This window comes from Eubalaena glacialis, chromosome 11, assembly GCF_028564815.1.
Source record: "Eubalaena glacialis isolate mEubGla1 chromosome 11, mEubGla1.1.hap2.+ XY, whole genome shotgun sequence".
Lineage (NCBI taxonomy): Eukaryota > Metazoa > Chordata > Mammalia > Artiodactyla > Balaenidae > Eubalaena > Eubalaena glacialis.
Window position 1 is genome coordinate 32,209,194 of NC_083726.1, and position 18,282 is coordinate 32,227,475.

At 37.4% G+C, this 18,282-nt stretch overlaps 1 protein-coding gene across 5 annotated transcripts in view; it reads left to right on the forward strand.

The window, feature by feature from the left end:
* The window catches only part of KITLG (KIT ligand), an 89,110-nt gene extending 71,232 nt beyond the window's left edge, over positions 1-17,878 (forward strand). For 3 of the 5 annotated variants that reach the window (XM_061205006.1, XM_061205009.1, XM_061205008.1), the window contains 3 exons: positions 3,722-3,831; positions 5,653-5,729; positions 13,549-17,878. In XM_061205006.1, the coding sequence (XP_061060989.1) occupies positions 3,722-3,831; positions 5,653-5,729; positions 13,549-13,618 (257 nt within the window). In that variant the 3' untranslated portion in view covers positions 13,619-17,878. Of the gene's footprint in view, positions 1-3,721; positions 3,832-4,532; positions 4,601-5,652; positions 5,730-13,548 lie in introns of all 5 variants that reach the window. The other 2 variants (XM_061205007.1, XM_061205010.1) reach the window with 1 other exon arrangement.
* The last annotated feature ends 404 nt before the right edge of the window (positions 17,879-18,282 follow it).

Below are 18,282 nucleotides of genomic sequence, written 5' to 3' on the forward strand. Positions count from 1 at the left end.
ATAAAAATAGTCATAGTATTTTATAATATATATTATTTATATTTATTATAATATAATATGTATAATAGAAGTATGTAAAAGCTTTTAGTTGTAGCATAAAGGAGGTAAGACTTTTTCAGGAGTAGGGTCAGGGAAATTTGAAGAAAGCATGCTAGTTTTCAGGGATAAGACAGACACTAAATGTGGCCATGCTGGCCAGAGGACCAGTGCATATGAAGCAGGAATCTAGAGGTGAAAGTGCCCTCTCTGTAGCTTATCAGGGAAAATCATGGGATAATGTAAAAGTGTATAAGTTATCCAAAGGGAACTGTGTTTTCAAAGTTACAGTAATATCCTTTGTACCAAGCTAAAAGGATGTTTTTAAAATGATTGAGATTCTTACAGATAGTATATTTAAATGATAGGGAAGAAACTCCTTACTTTGGCATTAACTTACTCATCTTCTAGACAGTCTTCAGTCAGACTGCCTGGGTTTATATCCCAGCTCTAGACCTTGGCTAGCTACGTGACCTTGGGCAACTGTCTTAATCTCTCTGGACTCCTCAATCAAATGGAGGTTGATAATCTCTCCTTCACAGGTTTTCTGTGAGTTTTAAATGAGTTAGCACATGTATACTTGGAGCTGTGCTTGATGTATAGTACATGTTCATCATTAATTATTAGAACAATGAGATCTAGCACCGAGGCGGGGTCAGTGGTGAGCTTTGAAGTGCCGGCAAGCCTGTGGTGAGCTTTGAATCTGAATCAAGGGAGAATACTGAGTTGCATACTTTTTAAGGACCAAGGAGAGAGCCATGTTCATAGGCATGGTCCTCATAAGCAGACTCAGTCTACAAAGGAGTTCAGCAAAATTGTAGCACAGTTTTTTGTGTTCTGTGTTTGTACAGATGTCTGATGTTATTAGTCAAACCACACAAATCAGTTCTCCCAAATTTTGAACTGTGGACAGCTTTCATAATAATGAGATACAATTAACATGAAAACAACCCAGGAATTTGGGATTACTCAAATCCTGTCCAGATGAGCTCCACCACCCCATACACTTTCTGGGGCAATCTTTTCATAAAAGAAAAGCTTTGGCCCTAATACCCTTCATATGGGCCTTGAGGCACATAATTCAGATCTCATTGATCCCTGGCCTCATTGATCCCTGGCGGATAGCAGCAGTAGTAAGTATTGGGAGTCATGCCCTGGAGGCGTAAGCAAGCCTTTTCTGATAACATCAATTTTTCTCTCCCTGGAAGAGGAATGGCAGGATCACTGAAGAGAACCCAAGGCCTGGCTGTGAAGCCATTTGCATTAACAAGAGAAATAAGGAAAGCGAGGTGACACCTCTGTGGGAGGGAAGCTCAGTTCCTGTGGGTCTGACCCCCTCCCTTCTCCCTCCCTCTCTCTGCTGGGTGTTAGATTAGGACTGCTGCTGGGTGTTAGATTCCAGAACTTTGTTCAGGGCCATAGTCCTAGGGGTGGAAGTTTAAAGTGGTTAAAAAGTCACAGTGCTCTGGTAGAGGGAGGTGAGCTTTCTTTAGCCTCTAAAGAAACACCTCCTTCAGGGGCTGTCCTCCTACCTGAGAAGGATTTTGATGGGGGAGCCCCGGAGCACCTCACTCTGTAGCAAGCTCCTTCTGCTTATTGCTGGTGGGTGTGGCCTTTCTTCTGGTCTGATCGATGCAATTCAAGATTTGGCTTTCGGATAGAACAAGAAGAGCAGGGTTTTAGCTGCCTTGATTCTGGGGCATCTGGCTGTCCAAACATAGGTAATGGAGTTCTCCATAGCACCATCTTAGCTCATTAGTTTTCCATTGGAGCTGGGGACAAAATATTAATAGCTTTCTTTGTTCTCTCTGTATATGTCTATGTATGTCACCTGGCCAAATCATAATCACATGCCAGCAATCCCAATAGACAGTGTGGGCCATAGTGGGCTGGCCATCAAGGAGAATTCAAACATGTCACTGGAATATAAACACAAACAGCCAAATTATTTACAGATAATGATATAAGCATTTCTAAAATGGTCAGAATTGCGTGTTAACTCCAAATCCATTTCCTCATAGAAAACACCTTTATAAATGGTAGTAAAATCCCCGACAAGTACACATAATCTTATATAACCCTTAAAATAACTATATTATTGGAATAACAGTATTACTTCAGTTATACCAAATCCCATTTTATAACTAAGGCTTAATTTGGTGATAGAATTCATGTTGAGCTTTAATTTAAGATGCCTAAAACATATTTCCCATGGGGCTGTAGGATGTGAGGTGGGCCAAAAGAGCTGTCAGTCTAGTCTTAAGGAAGTGATTCATGGTTACGTGAATGGAAGTTTCCACTTTACCCAATGTCCCTTAGTATAAGGGACACCCATGACTCACTACATCCCCCTCCATTCCCCACCCCAGCACACACACACAAACTTACTGTTTTGAGAGCCTCTTTGGAAACATAAGAATCATAGAATTAATGAATTTCCTGTACCGAGTTTACCAATGGTAGGGAAATGGGCAATTCCTGTTCTCACTATAATAGATAACATTTGTTTCTTGCCTCTTCGGTTAAATCTATGAGTTTATTTTTCCATCTTAAATGCTGATACACATACAGTGGTTTGGTTCTTTTATATTAGGTACTTTAGGTACTTTATATGTTAAATAGGTGACTATAGGCTGACACAGTACCCAAGTATCATTGCAAAATATCATAGCCCAAAACAGTCACTTTCCCTTGGATTGGTTTACATTTTGATCATACAATTGTTGAAAGTGTACAATTTCTAAATGTATTACATCTTCAAAAGAAAACTGAAAGTTTAACTCTTACAAGTTGACACATATGTGTCAATGTTTTCAAACAACTAAGCTGTTCCTTGTAAGGGGATAGACAGAAATATCTGTCAAAATGTTAAGTTTTGTGTTGGGAGCAAGAGACGCTTGGGGGAGATGTGTTGTTTAATTCCTGAATCATTCTGCTTCTCATGGAAGAGCAAAGCAGGGTGAAGGGAGGTGTCCCAAGTTAAACTCATGTGTGTGTCTTCTCTCTCACTAAATTACGTATTTAGAGTCAGCTTAAGGAGACACTGGTACTTCCAGCCATTCTTTCATGTTCAGTAGTCTCAGACTTTCGAACACAGAAAGCCTGAAAATTCAAACCTTTACTCCATAGTACAGTTCTGGGCCCTACCTGGCATCCAATAAATGTCAGCTGAAGATGTGATGAGGAGACACCATAATTCTAAACTTGAGGTCCCTAAAAGTACTCTAACCACAAGGTACAGGTATTAACTTAATATTTGAGGCAGGCCAAACATAGCTTGACGCATGCATCCAGACCTTGATCCGGGTTGCAAAATGTCTTCTTTAAACTTTCTTGGCAAGATGTGAAGTGTGAGAAAGTGAGAAGATATTAGAAGATCAAGGCATGGAAGATGGATTTGCTTGATGATATAAATCATTTGCAGGTATATGTCATCTGTGTTCCATATGGGTCCGCATTAACCAAGTCAAATAGCCTTCTGTCTGTGGGGTTTCTTTCTTTTTTCAACTTGTATCTTTTGGAGACTACATCGACTTGTATTGCAAGCAGGAAAATCAGTGTTTTAAATATTTTAAGCAGATAGGTCAAGAGTACATTTCGGAAACAGTTGGGAACAACCACAGGATGAGAGCAAAACCTCTGGCATGGATAAACTGTGTTCACCACTGTACTGTTTAAATTACAGGGAAGGCCTCAAATCCCATTGAAGACTCCAACCTACAATGGGCAGCCGTAGCATTGCCAGCATTCTTTTCTCTTGTAATTGGGTTTGCTTTTGGAGCCTTATACTGGAAGGTAAGTGTTGCTATTCTTTTTTTTTTCCCCTTGATCACAAAATTTCTGAACTTTATATATTTATTTGTTCATACTATATTACATCAATGATTAGCTAACAAACTGACCTTTTCTAAGAAAGGATCCTACCAAGAAAACAATAAGATGGGATATATTTTAATTCATAACCTCCACAGATCGTGCATCTTAGAAAGGTTCCCCCATTCCTCATTATCCTTTGAAGACCACCCCTCTAGCTGAGCATGCATACATAAGAAAATGCAAACTGGTTTTATTAGCCTGAACTAAATATAAAAAGGAAGAAATAGGCTGAAAAATCATATGATGATTTGATTAAAACCAGCTAGAAATGCCATTTGTATGATCTGCTATTTTGTATTTCTACTCTTTTCTTCTCTTTGTCTTGAAGCCTGTCTAAAATTTTTAAATGTGCTAAATGATTGCAACTCAGCTTTTTGAAATGTCTTTTTGATTTGATTACTATTTAAATCTTTCAGTTTCTTTACTATTCTTTCATCTCCAACATCCTAAAAATGCTGAGTTGATAAAACCGTGCATTTTTCATAATTTCTTATTGCAAAAGTATTTTTATATGCTGCATGCTGATGAAAACATAGAAGTGGAGACTGTTTACCTCTTAAATAGCACATGATATATTGATATTTTTACAATATATGTATATATCACTGTTCTTTTCCCAGAAGAAACAGCCAAATCTTACAAGGGCAGTTGAAAATATACAGATTAATGAAGAGGATAATGAGATAAGGTATTTTGTTTTACTAAATGTGTGCATAAGTAAGCTTGACCTCGCCACTTCACATCCCGTGCATGTGCTCATAACACCTTTAAGAAGTGTTTCACTCTCATGATGGCAGCTCCCAACTGATGTCTTCCAAGTTTTATCCACATTTCTGATCTCTCATTGCCTCTTCAATCCTACATCTCCATTTACTTGGGAAACACCTTCACATAATTGTCTTCATGACCCTTCTGACGGTATCATCTCTGCTCTCTTTATTTCTATAAACAGCAGAATCTTGGTCACGTTCCTGGTCATGGAGCTCGGGAGGCACGGTTGCTTATTCTCCTCTTTTCCACACTATAGCCAAGACATGCTTAGCTTTTTCTTGGCAATAGTCATTATCTTCATCCATATCTTTATTACGTCTTGACTGAGTTGCTGCCACAGAATCTTTCTTTTCCTCGGCCTTTCTAAACTCCACCTTTGTCTCATTCTTCTGTAAACCCCATTCTTAATATCACTTCCTAGTCAAGATACTTTCAGTGATTTTTCTCTTGCATACTTCATATATTTGACCTCACTCTGGCTTTCAGAGCCCTTAATTTTTCTCAACCTACTCAGTATTTTCTTCAAAGCCAAATACAAAAATTGTTTTGTGAGACCTTGCCACTTGTGGTAGCTGACGCTGATCACTTTTTTACCCTATCCCATACTGCTCCAGGACCAATGCTTTGATTTTACCATTCAGTTATAGTTTTCATTTGGCATGTTATTTTCTCTTATATCATGCTGCATGTGTACATATTCACATATTAAGTGCATATAAGCATTTTCCGTATGTGTACCTGCATATGCGTAGAGAATTTTTTAACTACTTGGGGAGACTATGTGGAAGCAGATGAAGTCTTCCCTCTTCCCTACAGTAATATTATGAAGGTAAGCTTCCCACTCAATTTTGCAATCTTTTGCTACTGTATTTACAGAAAAATAAAAACTGCCCTTTACAATGCCCAGATCATTGTTACTTCAGAATCTCTGTCTAAATGCAAATAAGCATGTTTCTTATTCTTTTTCAGTATGTTGCAAGAAAAAGAGAGAGAGTTTCAAGAAGTGTAATTGTGGCTTGTATCAACACTGTTACTTTCGTACATTGGTAAGTTTTAAGAATTCAAGTTAAAAGATATAACAAGAACTATACAGCATCCTAGGCACCAAAATTTATTAAGTCTTCTATCAAGCTGGGGTCAGTATGTTAGCTGAAACTGTTATGTAATTGAATTGTGCATTCTCAAGTTTTGAAAGGCAAGCAGTATTATTCCAGTTTAGTGGATTCATCTTGTATGGGAGATATACAAAGCATTAACAGTTGAGTGTTTCCCAATTTTTTTCTTCTTTGGCTGCGCCACTGGGACTTGGGGGATCTTAGTTCCCCAACTAGGGGTTGAACCCGCGCCTTCAGTGAAAGCATGGAGTCCTAACCACTGGGCCACCAGGGGATTTCTGAGTGTTTCCTATTTTTGAGGCCAGAAAATAAATTAGACAAGGGGCAAAGTAGGACTAAAATAAAATATTATTAATAGAGGAAGAATAAATAAAATCAATTTCAATTAGGTGTGATTACTATAACATGATAGGGAAAGTATCTCATTTGTTAAATGCTGAAACAAGCAAAAATCTAAAACATTGCCCTGCTATTTTAAGGAAAAGGAGAAAAGGTCAAAATCCCATACAGTAGGAGAGGGAAATTGTCAAGGTAAAGTGCCACCTGCCACATGACTGGTAATACTTGTGCCTCATCACAGGCCAGAGCCCAGGACACACTGAATATAATCCAGGGACAGATAACCTGTTGGGATTGTGTGGGTCTGTGAAAAGCCTGGGGAGAAGGGAGACTAGGAAAACATGACCGGAGGGCGCTGATGTTTGTACCTCCTCTCCCCTCTCCTGTCTACTTTCTCAACTCCCAAGCTGCAGACGCGGTGCAGGGAGCACCCTGAATGGCACGAACCTGATCCAACGTCATGCATGCTCTTCCCATTTGTCCTTCTGCCAACTCACTGTTAATTCTCTTCTGCTCCTGAACCCCCATTTATTACAGTGGTGTGTGAGTGTTCTTTCATCTTCCTAAATCTTCAGTTCTTCCCCTGCACTCCCTCGTGGTTAGAGGATCATTTACTCGCCCGATTATTATAGACATGGTCTCTGGTGAGCGTCACCTTTTCCTTACAGGTCACTGTCCTTCCAGCTTTCCCTTCTGTCCCAGATTCAGAGATTTCTCTCTAGATTGAACCTTCCCCAGGGAAACTGGGTCACAGAGCCTCTTGTCTCCTCCAGGAACTCACTTTTATCAAACATCATTTTTCAACAACCCAAAATAACATCGTATAATAATAGTAATTATGTTGCATATGCCTCTAACACTTTAACCCTGCTATTACACAGACTTCATTTTTGCCTTGAATCATGCCCTTGATCACCACGTCTGGAGCACGAATAGCACCCTCTCTTTCTTCTGCTCCCATCCTAGCTCTCTCTAGGCTCATGTTTCCTGTCAAACACTGTAAAGGAATAAACCCTTCCCTTGACCCTTTTTATTTTCAGGTGCAGTATTCCCCAAGCTGAAATCATCGTTATTCCAAGAAACATATTTCTTTGACCTCCAATCCCAGTGCAAACCTACTGTTTTTTCCCCGTCTGCTGTTTCAGTTCCCTTAAGCCAGACATCCACCAACTACACATTAAATGGTTCATTGAACCTTAAAGGCTCAAGTAATGTTCTTTGTGGTTTGCTTTTGGATGGCATCACTGGCATCCTGTTTTGGCACATAGGTGATGTGGTGTTTAATTGTGGCATTTGTCCTGTGACATTTGGGAAATGGATTATGATGGAAAAGCCCAGGGCACTTGTCTAGGAGAAAGAAAGATGGCATTTTAAAGCAGCTGTAGTCAAGCAACTTACACATACTAGTCAAGGAACATACAAGGACAGGAACTGAGGCTGTCTGGTTCTTGCTGTATCTCCTCACAAGTACCTCACTTGTTGCCTAAGCATTGTAGGCGCTCAATAAATGTCTGTTGAAGAAGTGACTGAGTGAATAAATAAACCCTAAATGAAAATCTCAGCAAGTGGTAAGGAAGATAGTTCTGCTGAAGTGACCTTTTTTTTAAAGGTTCTTTTTGTTTTGCAAGAGAATACGTTGTAGAGACCTGCTCTACAACATAATGCTTAGAGTTAAAAAAAAAGCTACATTGTGTATTTAAAACTGTGTTCAGAGGGTAGCTCTTGTGTTAAGTGTTCTTACTGCAATAAAATGTTTTAAAACAATCTTTTAAAAAGTGCAGTAAGGTTTATTTTTATCTTGTATGTGTATGTGTGTGTTTAATTTGCTGATTTTGGTCAGTAGGACAGCAAAGTATGTACAGCAAGGGGGAATACAGTCATATGGGAAATGGCTAAATTATTTTTCTTAAAATCTGAAATATTACTCATATAATTAAACGAATGAAATTAGACAGGTTAAAGAAGCCCCAAATTGTTTAGAAATAAACTCATCACATATCATTGAGGAGTTGGTGTAAAATAGATGACCTTATTCCTCACCATCTCTGCAAAGCTCTCTCAAGGCTCAGCTCAGAGCCACCACCTCCAAAAAGCTGACTTCCCAAATGAAAGTCATCTCTCTTTTATGGCCCTCTAACTATATTTTGTATTACATTTCATACACTATTAATATGGTATTAGTTACCGTTACTTACATAGACATTACTTACTCACAGCCACTTACGTAGACGTTTTGTGTCCTCTTCTAAACCATAAGCTCTTAGAGGACAGGATTGGTTTCTGAATTTCATTTTGGAATCCCATTAAACTATATAGTTTACACTTTGCACATGCAAGTGATGAATGTATCTGTTGAATAAATGAATGGAGAGATGGATGAATACCTCAGAGAATTGCAGTAATGCGAGAATAAAATTTATGGAGTAAAAACAAAAATAGACGTGTGTAGGTAGAAGTAAATAAGAATTCAAATACTGAGGGCAAGATAGATAAAAGGAAGAAAAAAGAAGCAGCTTATTATCATGAATCTGCAACCCCCGAAGTCAAAATATATATGTATCATTTGTAACCATTTATTGAGTACGCATTGTATAGAGAAAGCCTGTTCCTTGTACCAACAGAGGTTTGGTAAAACCTGCCAAGGAAATTTGAGTATAATTCGGGGAAAGGGATGTGGTGGAGGGAAAGGCTTGGGAGAACAGACTATGACATGGTAGGAGAGGAAATATGCCAAGAAATAAGAAGAACAGTAGTAAAAAGTACCAAGATAGAAATGAAATGTGGAGTTGTAATTATATATTTTAAAAATTGGATATAATTTGGATTATAGTCATTTTCTTGCTTAACAAAAAAAGGGGGAAATATAAGGAATGACTCAGGTTTGTGGCAAGGATTTCTCCCTGAAATAGACGTTTCACAAACTAAAACAAATTAAACCAGGACAAATATTGGAACACTAGAATAGAAAACATATGGAATAGTTCTCCAACCTATAATTGGAAAATGAAGAGGAGGATTTGATATTTTAAATACAAGGAAGGAATGTAGATAATGAACCAGAAACAAAAGAAGTTGCCTCTAAGAGAAAATATACGAAAGCTGTGTTTATTTGACATCAAACGTGAAATTATCTCTGCGAAAAGTTAAAAATGTACTTAGTCAACTAGCTGATGACAAGTATACGTATGTGGCATCCCAGAAGAATTTTTCATTTATTGGGTTGCGTGTAGCACAGTTTAAGAAATAGAGTAGATCATAGCACAATTTTACTCTTCATTCTAACCACAAATGTGACACCAACAAGCTCTAGTAGGTGCATTGTTGGATGCAAAGCTTAATATAACCTAGTTCTGTCCTCAAATTGCTTATGGCCTACAAAAGGAGATAAGACATATGCATAATAACCTATTTTAAAACAGACTAAAGGAGCTTTTGGTTAAAAAACAACCAAAGGAGCTGACAAAGAAATGCAATAAGGAATCAAAGGCAAAGCCACTGCATATGGTTGTACAGGATGTGCCCTGAACATAGCTCTAGATAATGAATGGTACAGATGGCATCCCATAGAATTGTACCACCCATATACAATTGTCTTATTTAACAGGGGAGAGAAATCACTCGGAGAAAGGCTTTATTGTATGGGTGATGGAGGTGGCATTTGTATGGAACTGGATCTTGGATGATTGCTAAAATTTTACTGGCAATAGGGAAGGGGTAAATCCAGATACTGCAAATGGCATAAGTTAAATCAGGGAGCCAAAAGTACAGACTGTGTTCAAGAGTTTGTACAGCTGGACTCCAGTAGAAGTACACATAAAGGGTTGAAATGCTGAGAAAGGATGGGCATCAGTTTGAAACAGGATCTGAATTCCAAGTACAGGGCTTACACTCTATTGAGTAATATAAGGAGTTGTTGGAGGGTTTAGAAAAGACGTGAGTAATACAATCAAAGCAGAGGTTTAGGAAAGTAATCAGACGTTGGCGTGGCCAGATGGATGGGAGTGGTGACCTGGAGTCAAGGAGTCCACTTAGGAGGCTAATCTTCAAAACAGATATGAGAGAATGACAACCTGAACTAGGGTCACAGCCATGGAAATAGGAAAGCATAGGCCATTTTGGAGTCACTGCAGTAAAAGAATCAATAAGTCCTAGTTCCTGATGGGATGTGAGGCTTGACATCACAGGCAGTAATCAGGGATGATTTGGAGCCTATGGGACTAACCAGATGGCAGTGCCATTAGAAAAAAATGGGAGAAGGAGCCGTTAGTAGTTATTAACCAGTGGCCAAATATGCTTCACTGGAAATTCAGAATACAGTAAGGGCTGGAAATAATAGATTTGGGATTGGGAAGTCATCCACAAAGAATTTTAATTGAGACCTTGGGAGAAGGACCGTGTAATCACGGAGAAGGCCCAGTTTGGTTGACGGTAAATAGCATGAGTTTGTAGATACTGAGATGGCGATGTTTAGGGACTTATCCCAGCATGGTAAGTGTAGAAAGTAATTCTTTTTTTTTTTTTTTTTTTTTTAATTTATTTTATTTATTTATTTTTGGCTGTGTTGGGTCTTCGTTGTGGTGCACGGGCTTCTCATTGCAGTGGCTTCTCTTGTTGCAGAGCACGGGCTCTAGGCGCGTGGGCTTCAGTAGTTGTGGCATGCAGGCTCAGTAGTTGTGGCTCGTGGGCTCTAGAGCACAGGCTCAGTAGTTGTGGCACACGGACTTAGTTGCTCCGTGGCATGTGGGGTCTTCCTGGACTAGGGCTCGAACCCGTGTCCCCTGCATTGGCAGGAGGATTCTTAACCCCTGGGCCACCAGGGAAGTCCCTAGAAAGTAATTCTTATTATAATTAGGCTGGTGGAGAGATTCATTAAAGAAACACAACCTGCAAGTTTCCAGTAGATCTAAGAAGAAAGTCGATCCTAGAATTGGAATAGGGATGAGGGCAAGTTATGCTGGGACATTTATTGCACAGGACTCAATAATGGTTGGTTACCAATGGCCAGATCTTTGACTCTTTACCACATATTTCCTAAGAATTTCTAGAGCTTTGAAGGCTTTGGTTTGGAGCTCGCTCTCTGTAGATACATTGTGATGCAGAGGATTAGAAGGGATTAGACTTGGGTCTAATCTGCACCTTAACTAGCTGTAGGTTCCTGGATGAGTCAGTTGTCTTTAACCCCTGATTCTTCAAATGTAATGAGGGGATAATAACACTCACCCTATTTATTTCATGAGGTTGTTGCCAGAATCCATGGTATTATAAAAATGGTAGTTCCGTTCTATGGGAAACCAGTTGTTGGCTTTTAAGTTTGTTTTCTTTGCTAAATGATCCAAAGACATAATCAGAATAGATTTCCAATCTTGCTTCTCTACGCTTAAGTTTAGAGTTTCAAGTTATTTGTAGTTTTTTAAAAATATATATATATATATATTGCTTTTTTGTGACTTCCTTCTGCTTTTCTAACCAAGTTTTATTTTTAAAATATCTGCTAGGTAATTTGCATTTCTGAAATTTGCTCTTAATGCCTGTTAATTTTTCCTTCAGTATTTAATTCTGCTTTCCTAAATACAAGTTTTCTATTTTGTAGAGTTCTCTGTTTGGTAAATTGTCATGTAATATGCTTTTTAGTATATTGTTACATTTTATATATTTACATTTTCAATATACTACATTTAATGATTGCATACGTTTTGTATATTACATTAGAGTAATATACATTTAGCATATTACTGGAAAAAAACACTACTTCTTATCACTCATACTATAAAGTTTTATATATAGCCTATGTAATGATCTCAAACATTTTAAAACCAGTGATCTCTGGTTCTGGGATTGATAAATAAGGACAAAATAGGAAAAGAGTAGGGAAGAAACTAAATGCAAAATACATATTTATTTAGGGGTTGTGATTGAAGATAGCATGCAAATGCTGCCTATAATTTAAAAAAGAAAAAAAAGGTAAGGAAGTACAAATACTTCACTTGAAAGTTGAAAAATCTGAAAGCTGAGTCCATAGCTCAGTGGTTTAACACAAGCACTGAAAAGCTAAAACAGAGTCTGGCTTTCATGCTTCATCAAGTACAGTAAGCTGTGCTGCGGCCAAATGAACTTCCCCAGAGGCTTTGTCAGGATGTGGTGCCAGGATTTCTATCTTTCTTTTTTTGGCTGACAGTACTAAAGGAGATCTTACTGCTGCTATTTCCTCAGTTGGGAGAAGTGATTGCTAGAACCTGGCTAGGCAGTCAAGATACTGGCACTGATCTGTGGCTGGGAGGCTGTCATTTGTGGGTGGCCTCCAATCAGCCTCTCCACCTGTCCCAGATATCTCTTTCATGCCACTCCATCAATCTCCACTTCTCCACTCTGAACACCGCCATTGTTCTTCAGACCCTCTCCCCTCACCACCTGTTTACAACCTCTTCGTAGCCTTGTTAGAGAAATTCAAGGCTACATAGATTGATAACCCTCTTATCAGAAATGGAGATAATCTGTGGTGTGCCTGGGGGTATGAAAGCCACAGAGTATTCATTCATCCACTCTATGTTCAAGAAATATTTGTTGAGTACAAGTGGCCCCCTCCAGCGCTATGCAAAAGTAGAGCATTCCAATGAAACCTGTCTTAAACCAAAATGGCTTAAAGCAAAGAAGCAATCACCTTAGGATACATCTTGCTAATGGGATGCATAAAATAAATCGATGTAAAGCACAGATGCTCATAGACACAATTCAAAGCTATGGTGGCTTTATGCTGAGATATTAAGTGTAGTTCCGGGGAAGGAACTTGGCGGTGCCACTCTCACTGCTGGCGGTGCACGCTGCCTCTGTAGGCTCACTGCAGAACAAACCCTGAATGCGACGGTCTCTTTTTGCCTTTTTTCATAAAAGCAAAAATCCTCTTTGGATTTCTTTCGTTTGTCGAAAACAGGTACTAGTTACAAAGCAGAAACTAACACACCATTGTAAAGCAATTATACTCCAATAAAGATGTTAAAAAAAAAAAAAACAGGTACTAAAGTAGGTCTTTTGTAAAAGCAAAGTGGTATAAAGGGAACTTTGAAAAAGCAGGGACACCCGTACCTATTTTGTACCAGGCACTGTTCTAGGTGTTGGAGTACAGCAGTGAAAAAGATAAACAAAAGCTCTATGTCCTCATGGGGCTTACATTCTAATGGGAAGAGACACTCAGTAAACAGTAAGGTCATTTCAGATTATGTGAAATGTTACTAGGGAGATCAGTGAGTGACTGATCACTGCATCTAGGAAACATTTGTCAAGTTGTTTTAGGCTGTGTAAGTGAAGCATACATTGTAAATCTATTACTCATTCTGTAGTCATATGAATTCAGCTACTGAGAATGAAAAGAAGGCAGAAAGCAGATATGCTATAATCTCTCTTTTTTCTTCTCTAGGCGGGTAACAGTTCACGTTTGCTTCATAAATGAAGCAGCTTTAAACAAATTCCTATTCTGTCTGGAGTGACAGACCGCATCTTTATCTGTTCTTGCTACCCATGACTATGTGGATGATTCAGAAATTGGAACAAAGTGTTTTACTGTGAAACTGGCACTGAATTAATCATCTGTAAAGAAGAACTTGCACAGAGCAGGACTCTATTTTAAGGACCTGGGGGATCTGTGGTCTCAATTAGAACTTGCAGCTGATGTTGGGAGAGAAAGCACGTGTCCCAGACTGCACGTACCGTTTTGCATGCCTCCAGAAACGTCTAATTGTTGAAAAACCACATAGCTTTATTTTACAGTTACAACCTGCAGTTCATAGTTATCTTGGTCTCTGCAAGTAGATTTCAGCCTGGATAGTGGGGGGGTCATCATTTTTATCAAAGGGATCTAGAAAAAATTCAAAAAACAAAAACTCAATAGCATCAGCCACTGTTCATTTAGAAAGCAGTGGGAAAAGAGGGTGGGAGTAGGCGCAGGTCAGTCTTATAGCTGCTGATCAATGAATGATATGGGTCTGAGCTTGGTCTCTTTCTGACACAGAGTGTGCTCAACCGTATCCCACTAGACCAATGGACATGGTTGTCTGACTTTAGTCATGCAGGGCAGCCAGTACTGAATTACAACAGTGATGCCTTTGCAGAGGAGAGACTCCGAAAGAGTCATCACACGAAGAAGCTGTGGACACTCCAGCAGAGCAGTCTGCCGAGGAGGGCATCTGGCACCCCTGGTGAAGTCAGCCTTTGCCCTTGACCACTATGGCGTGTACAAATTGTGCTTGCAAATTATCTTACAAAATGTTTCTATTCTAAAACTATTACAGAGTTATGTAAAGGGACTTAGGAGAAATCACTGAATGTATGGAGGCCGCATTTTCAATTTCTGCTGTGGGAGAGAGTAAATATAAATTATGATATTTAGTATCTATGGTTAGATAACCACACTCACATGCTAATATGGGTGTTGAAAACTAGGTGACTTGGCTTTTACAAGAATGCAGGGAATCAGGAAACTTTAGTTATTTATAGTATAATCACCATTATCTGTTTAAAGGATCCATTATTTAAAATCAGGCACTCTGTATTCATTAAGGTTTATGAATTAAAAATAAAAAGAAAGCTTTATGTAGTTACGCATGTCAGTTTGCTATTAAAATATGCGACAGCGTTTTTGTCATATTGAGTGAACTTGACAGGAATTCCCAAGATGGACATTGCATTTTTAAACCAGAACTTGTAAGACATTAAGTGAATTTCCCTTCAATTTTTTTTTATTTCAAAGGAACATCTGACTAAGGTCAAAGAATGATTTCTTTTGGCTTATTTTGATCAAGGTTCTTTTAATATATCACAAACGTACACATAAAGGAATCCAAAGCTTTCCATTCTAACTTGATCCTTGTGATAACATCATTGCCATGTCTATCACCGTCACATGACTGTTTTCAATGCAGTGATAGAGAAGGGCATGAAAAACTGCTATCTTTCCTTTGTTTTCAAAAGTCCAAGAATTTCTAGTAGAGTTGGATTTTAGCTTATGTTCAAAGCTAATTCAAATACAACTCTAGTAAGTGGCCTTTGCTCTTTTTTATACCAAAGAGCTCAGATGATTTCTACGATCCCTTCTCTAAAGTGCTGTGGTTCCTCAATCACTAGTCATGTCTCTAAGATACAACCCAGATGCTTTGGGAAGCTGCATTAATTTATTCAGTCCCTCAAATATCCCATGGTACAACTGATTATATATAATAAAACCAGAGATCAATTTAATGGCTGAAAGGACCTGTCTCAGTGTGTGATATTGTTTTGAAGAAAATAGACATAGATTAACATGAGTATGTGTGTAGGTCACGTGTCGATTGAGAAGATTGATACTTCTCAATCTAATAGTTTGTTTCAGCAATGGTTTCAGTTTTTGTAAGTATGTAAAAATGCTGCTTAATGAGCTTTAGAGTATAATAGATGTACTTTTGTTCTCAAAGCTGGTAGCTGGGTTTTAACACACAAGGACATGGTCCTAATCGATAGAGTTAAATAAACAAATTCAGCAAGTTATGAAATCTGGCATGATAGGCAAAGGGAGATGTATTCTGCCTAATTAAATGTATTGGTTCATTGAGAGTTGTGTGGATTACCAATTTTTAAAACACTAAAATTCAGTAAAATACACGAACAATAGAAAAATGCTGAACATTACTTTGGTTGGTAGTTGCTTGGGAATGAACTGTCATATCTACTTGGAGATTAAAATATATATATACATATATGTCTTTGCTTTATTTTATCCAATATGTGTTCTGAACATCCTTTATAAATCATGGAAAACTCACAACTGACATCTTAAACTGTAAAATCACCTTTTAAATTGGCGCCATGTATCTGATAATTCTCTTTTGTAATGTTTCAAAATTGTCTTTTAAAATGGTTTCAGAAGTTTGCAGAGTCTAAATTATACTTTAGTATAAAGTATAATTAAGCTTTGTACCTCTGTGGTAGAACCCAAATCTATAGAGAAACTGGCACTGATAAACGGTGCCTGCCCTGTCATATCAAAGCGTTGCTGGATTTTGTATTATAATCTGATGTGCTTACCACACAGCCAGTTTCTAATGAGTCAGAAACAAGTTATTTTTTTCAATACTTTAATAGAACAAGTACCCTGTTCTCTTTGAAAAGGATTAACTATGTGAAAAATGACAATGTATGATAAAGTATGTTCACAATGAAATATCTGCTTTTAGTAAGAATTAAAGTACTTTGGAGAAACTTTGTGGCATATTTTGGTATTCTAATACAAATGAAGTTTTAAATTAATAGAAAAATCCATTCAGAATTCATGGATATTTCTTAATGTTTTTCTGAAGCTAGGTTCTGGTTTCAAAATGTAATTCCAGTATGGGGCTTTTAGCCATTCCCTACCTATTCTAATTTAACTAAGAAATATATTTTTCAAGAAGGCAGTTTGACATAGTGGGATGGATGTTAGGAAAAATTGTCAGGAGCTTCCACTCTGCTATTAACAGGTATTGGTAAATCACTGCCCTTCTTTGGCTCTCAATTTTTATTTATCTATATGGTGAAGTCAGGTCATACCACAGGTATGAGAGAAACCTATTGATATGTGACTGACAAAGATGATAAAATAGAGCTGAAACTATCACATATAAAATATCCAACTCTGATCTCTGTGAATAAGCAATTTGAACATAAAAAGCTATGGCTGTTCTTGTTTGTAATGTAAATAGGGTCCATTCGTAAAAGTGAACATCAGTCTCCTGTAGGGTGAGTCGGATAACCACTTACACAAGAGATGGCTTTTTCCTTTGCTTAAATAAACATTTTTGGATCACCTCTGAAGAATGAAAACCAAGAGTACATTTTACCCAGGAAAAGATAAGATGTGTGTAACATTTGGAAGTATACCAAATTAAGCATTTAAATGCTCTCATTTTCTTAAAAGCTAAGAGCAGAAAATGTAAGATGCTTATAAAGTTGTTAAGTGCAAAAAGATACTTTAGAATCCATTTGGAGATGGGTAAACCATAAATTATATTTCAGTTGGAATATACTTCAGTTGAATTGGAAAGTGGGATAAGAATTTTAAAGAAAGCCAGCTTGTTTTGAAACCGTATTATTCTGAAATTGGCATTAAAATATAAACATTCAGATTGAAATTCCAACCACTTTATTTGTGGTGTTTGATCACACAGTTTATGGTGTTGCTGGAAATGCCTTTGTTTGTAAAGATAAAATAATGGTACTTTCATTTCCTAACAAGATACTGTTTTGAAATAATCCATATTAAAATGGATATTCTTGATCCTAAAATGTTTCCTAAGCATTGTATATGTATTTATAACCGCCATCTCCAATTACATCTTAATTATGTTGTTTTTTAAAATAAAATTGTTTAAACTAAAAACCATGGTATTTTCAGTTATTTGATTTCTGAGCTATGACTCACTAAATAAAAATTTCCAATCAAAATACCCTATTCTCCTATATTCTAAGGATTAATGTGTGATTATAGTGTCCACTTGCCACTATTTTTTAAATCAATGGACTAAAAGTATTCAGACATTTAGATGGATGCACAGATATATTGCTAGTTCAGTCATAGATTGGAGTTTGCATATTGTAATGTAAATGTATGTCAACATTATTCTATAGTTTTATTATGACTGAAGTTTAATTAAATAAAAAAGGTTGTAAAATGTGATGTGTATGTGTATGTACTGTATGTGTACTTTTTAAAATAGGTTTATGTCCTGACCCTTTTTTATACAGGTTTGAATTTGAAATTACATTATATATACACATACTTTATTGTTCTAAATAAAGAATTTTATGCACTCAAATTTGCCCTGTCATTATCTTAAAGTTATCACACATGTTCATAACATGGTTGAGCATTTAAGCTAAACTCAAATTTTTCTATGGAAACATTATCATTAATCTACATTTTGTTGTAATATGCACAAAAGGAGATAAATCATTTTATTCCAATAAATATGTATTGGTTAAGTAATCAAGGAAGATAGGTAAGGTAATCAAAGAAGGTAAAATTGAATTAATACATTATTGGATCTCAAGAGGTTTCTAACTTAGTTGGGGAGAAGATAGGAAAACCACTGTCAACTGCATAAAGCCCCAGTGAAGTAATTACCTAAGTGCAAAACTGCGGTCT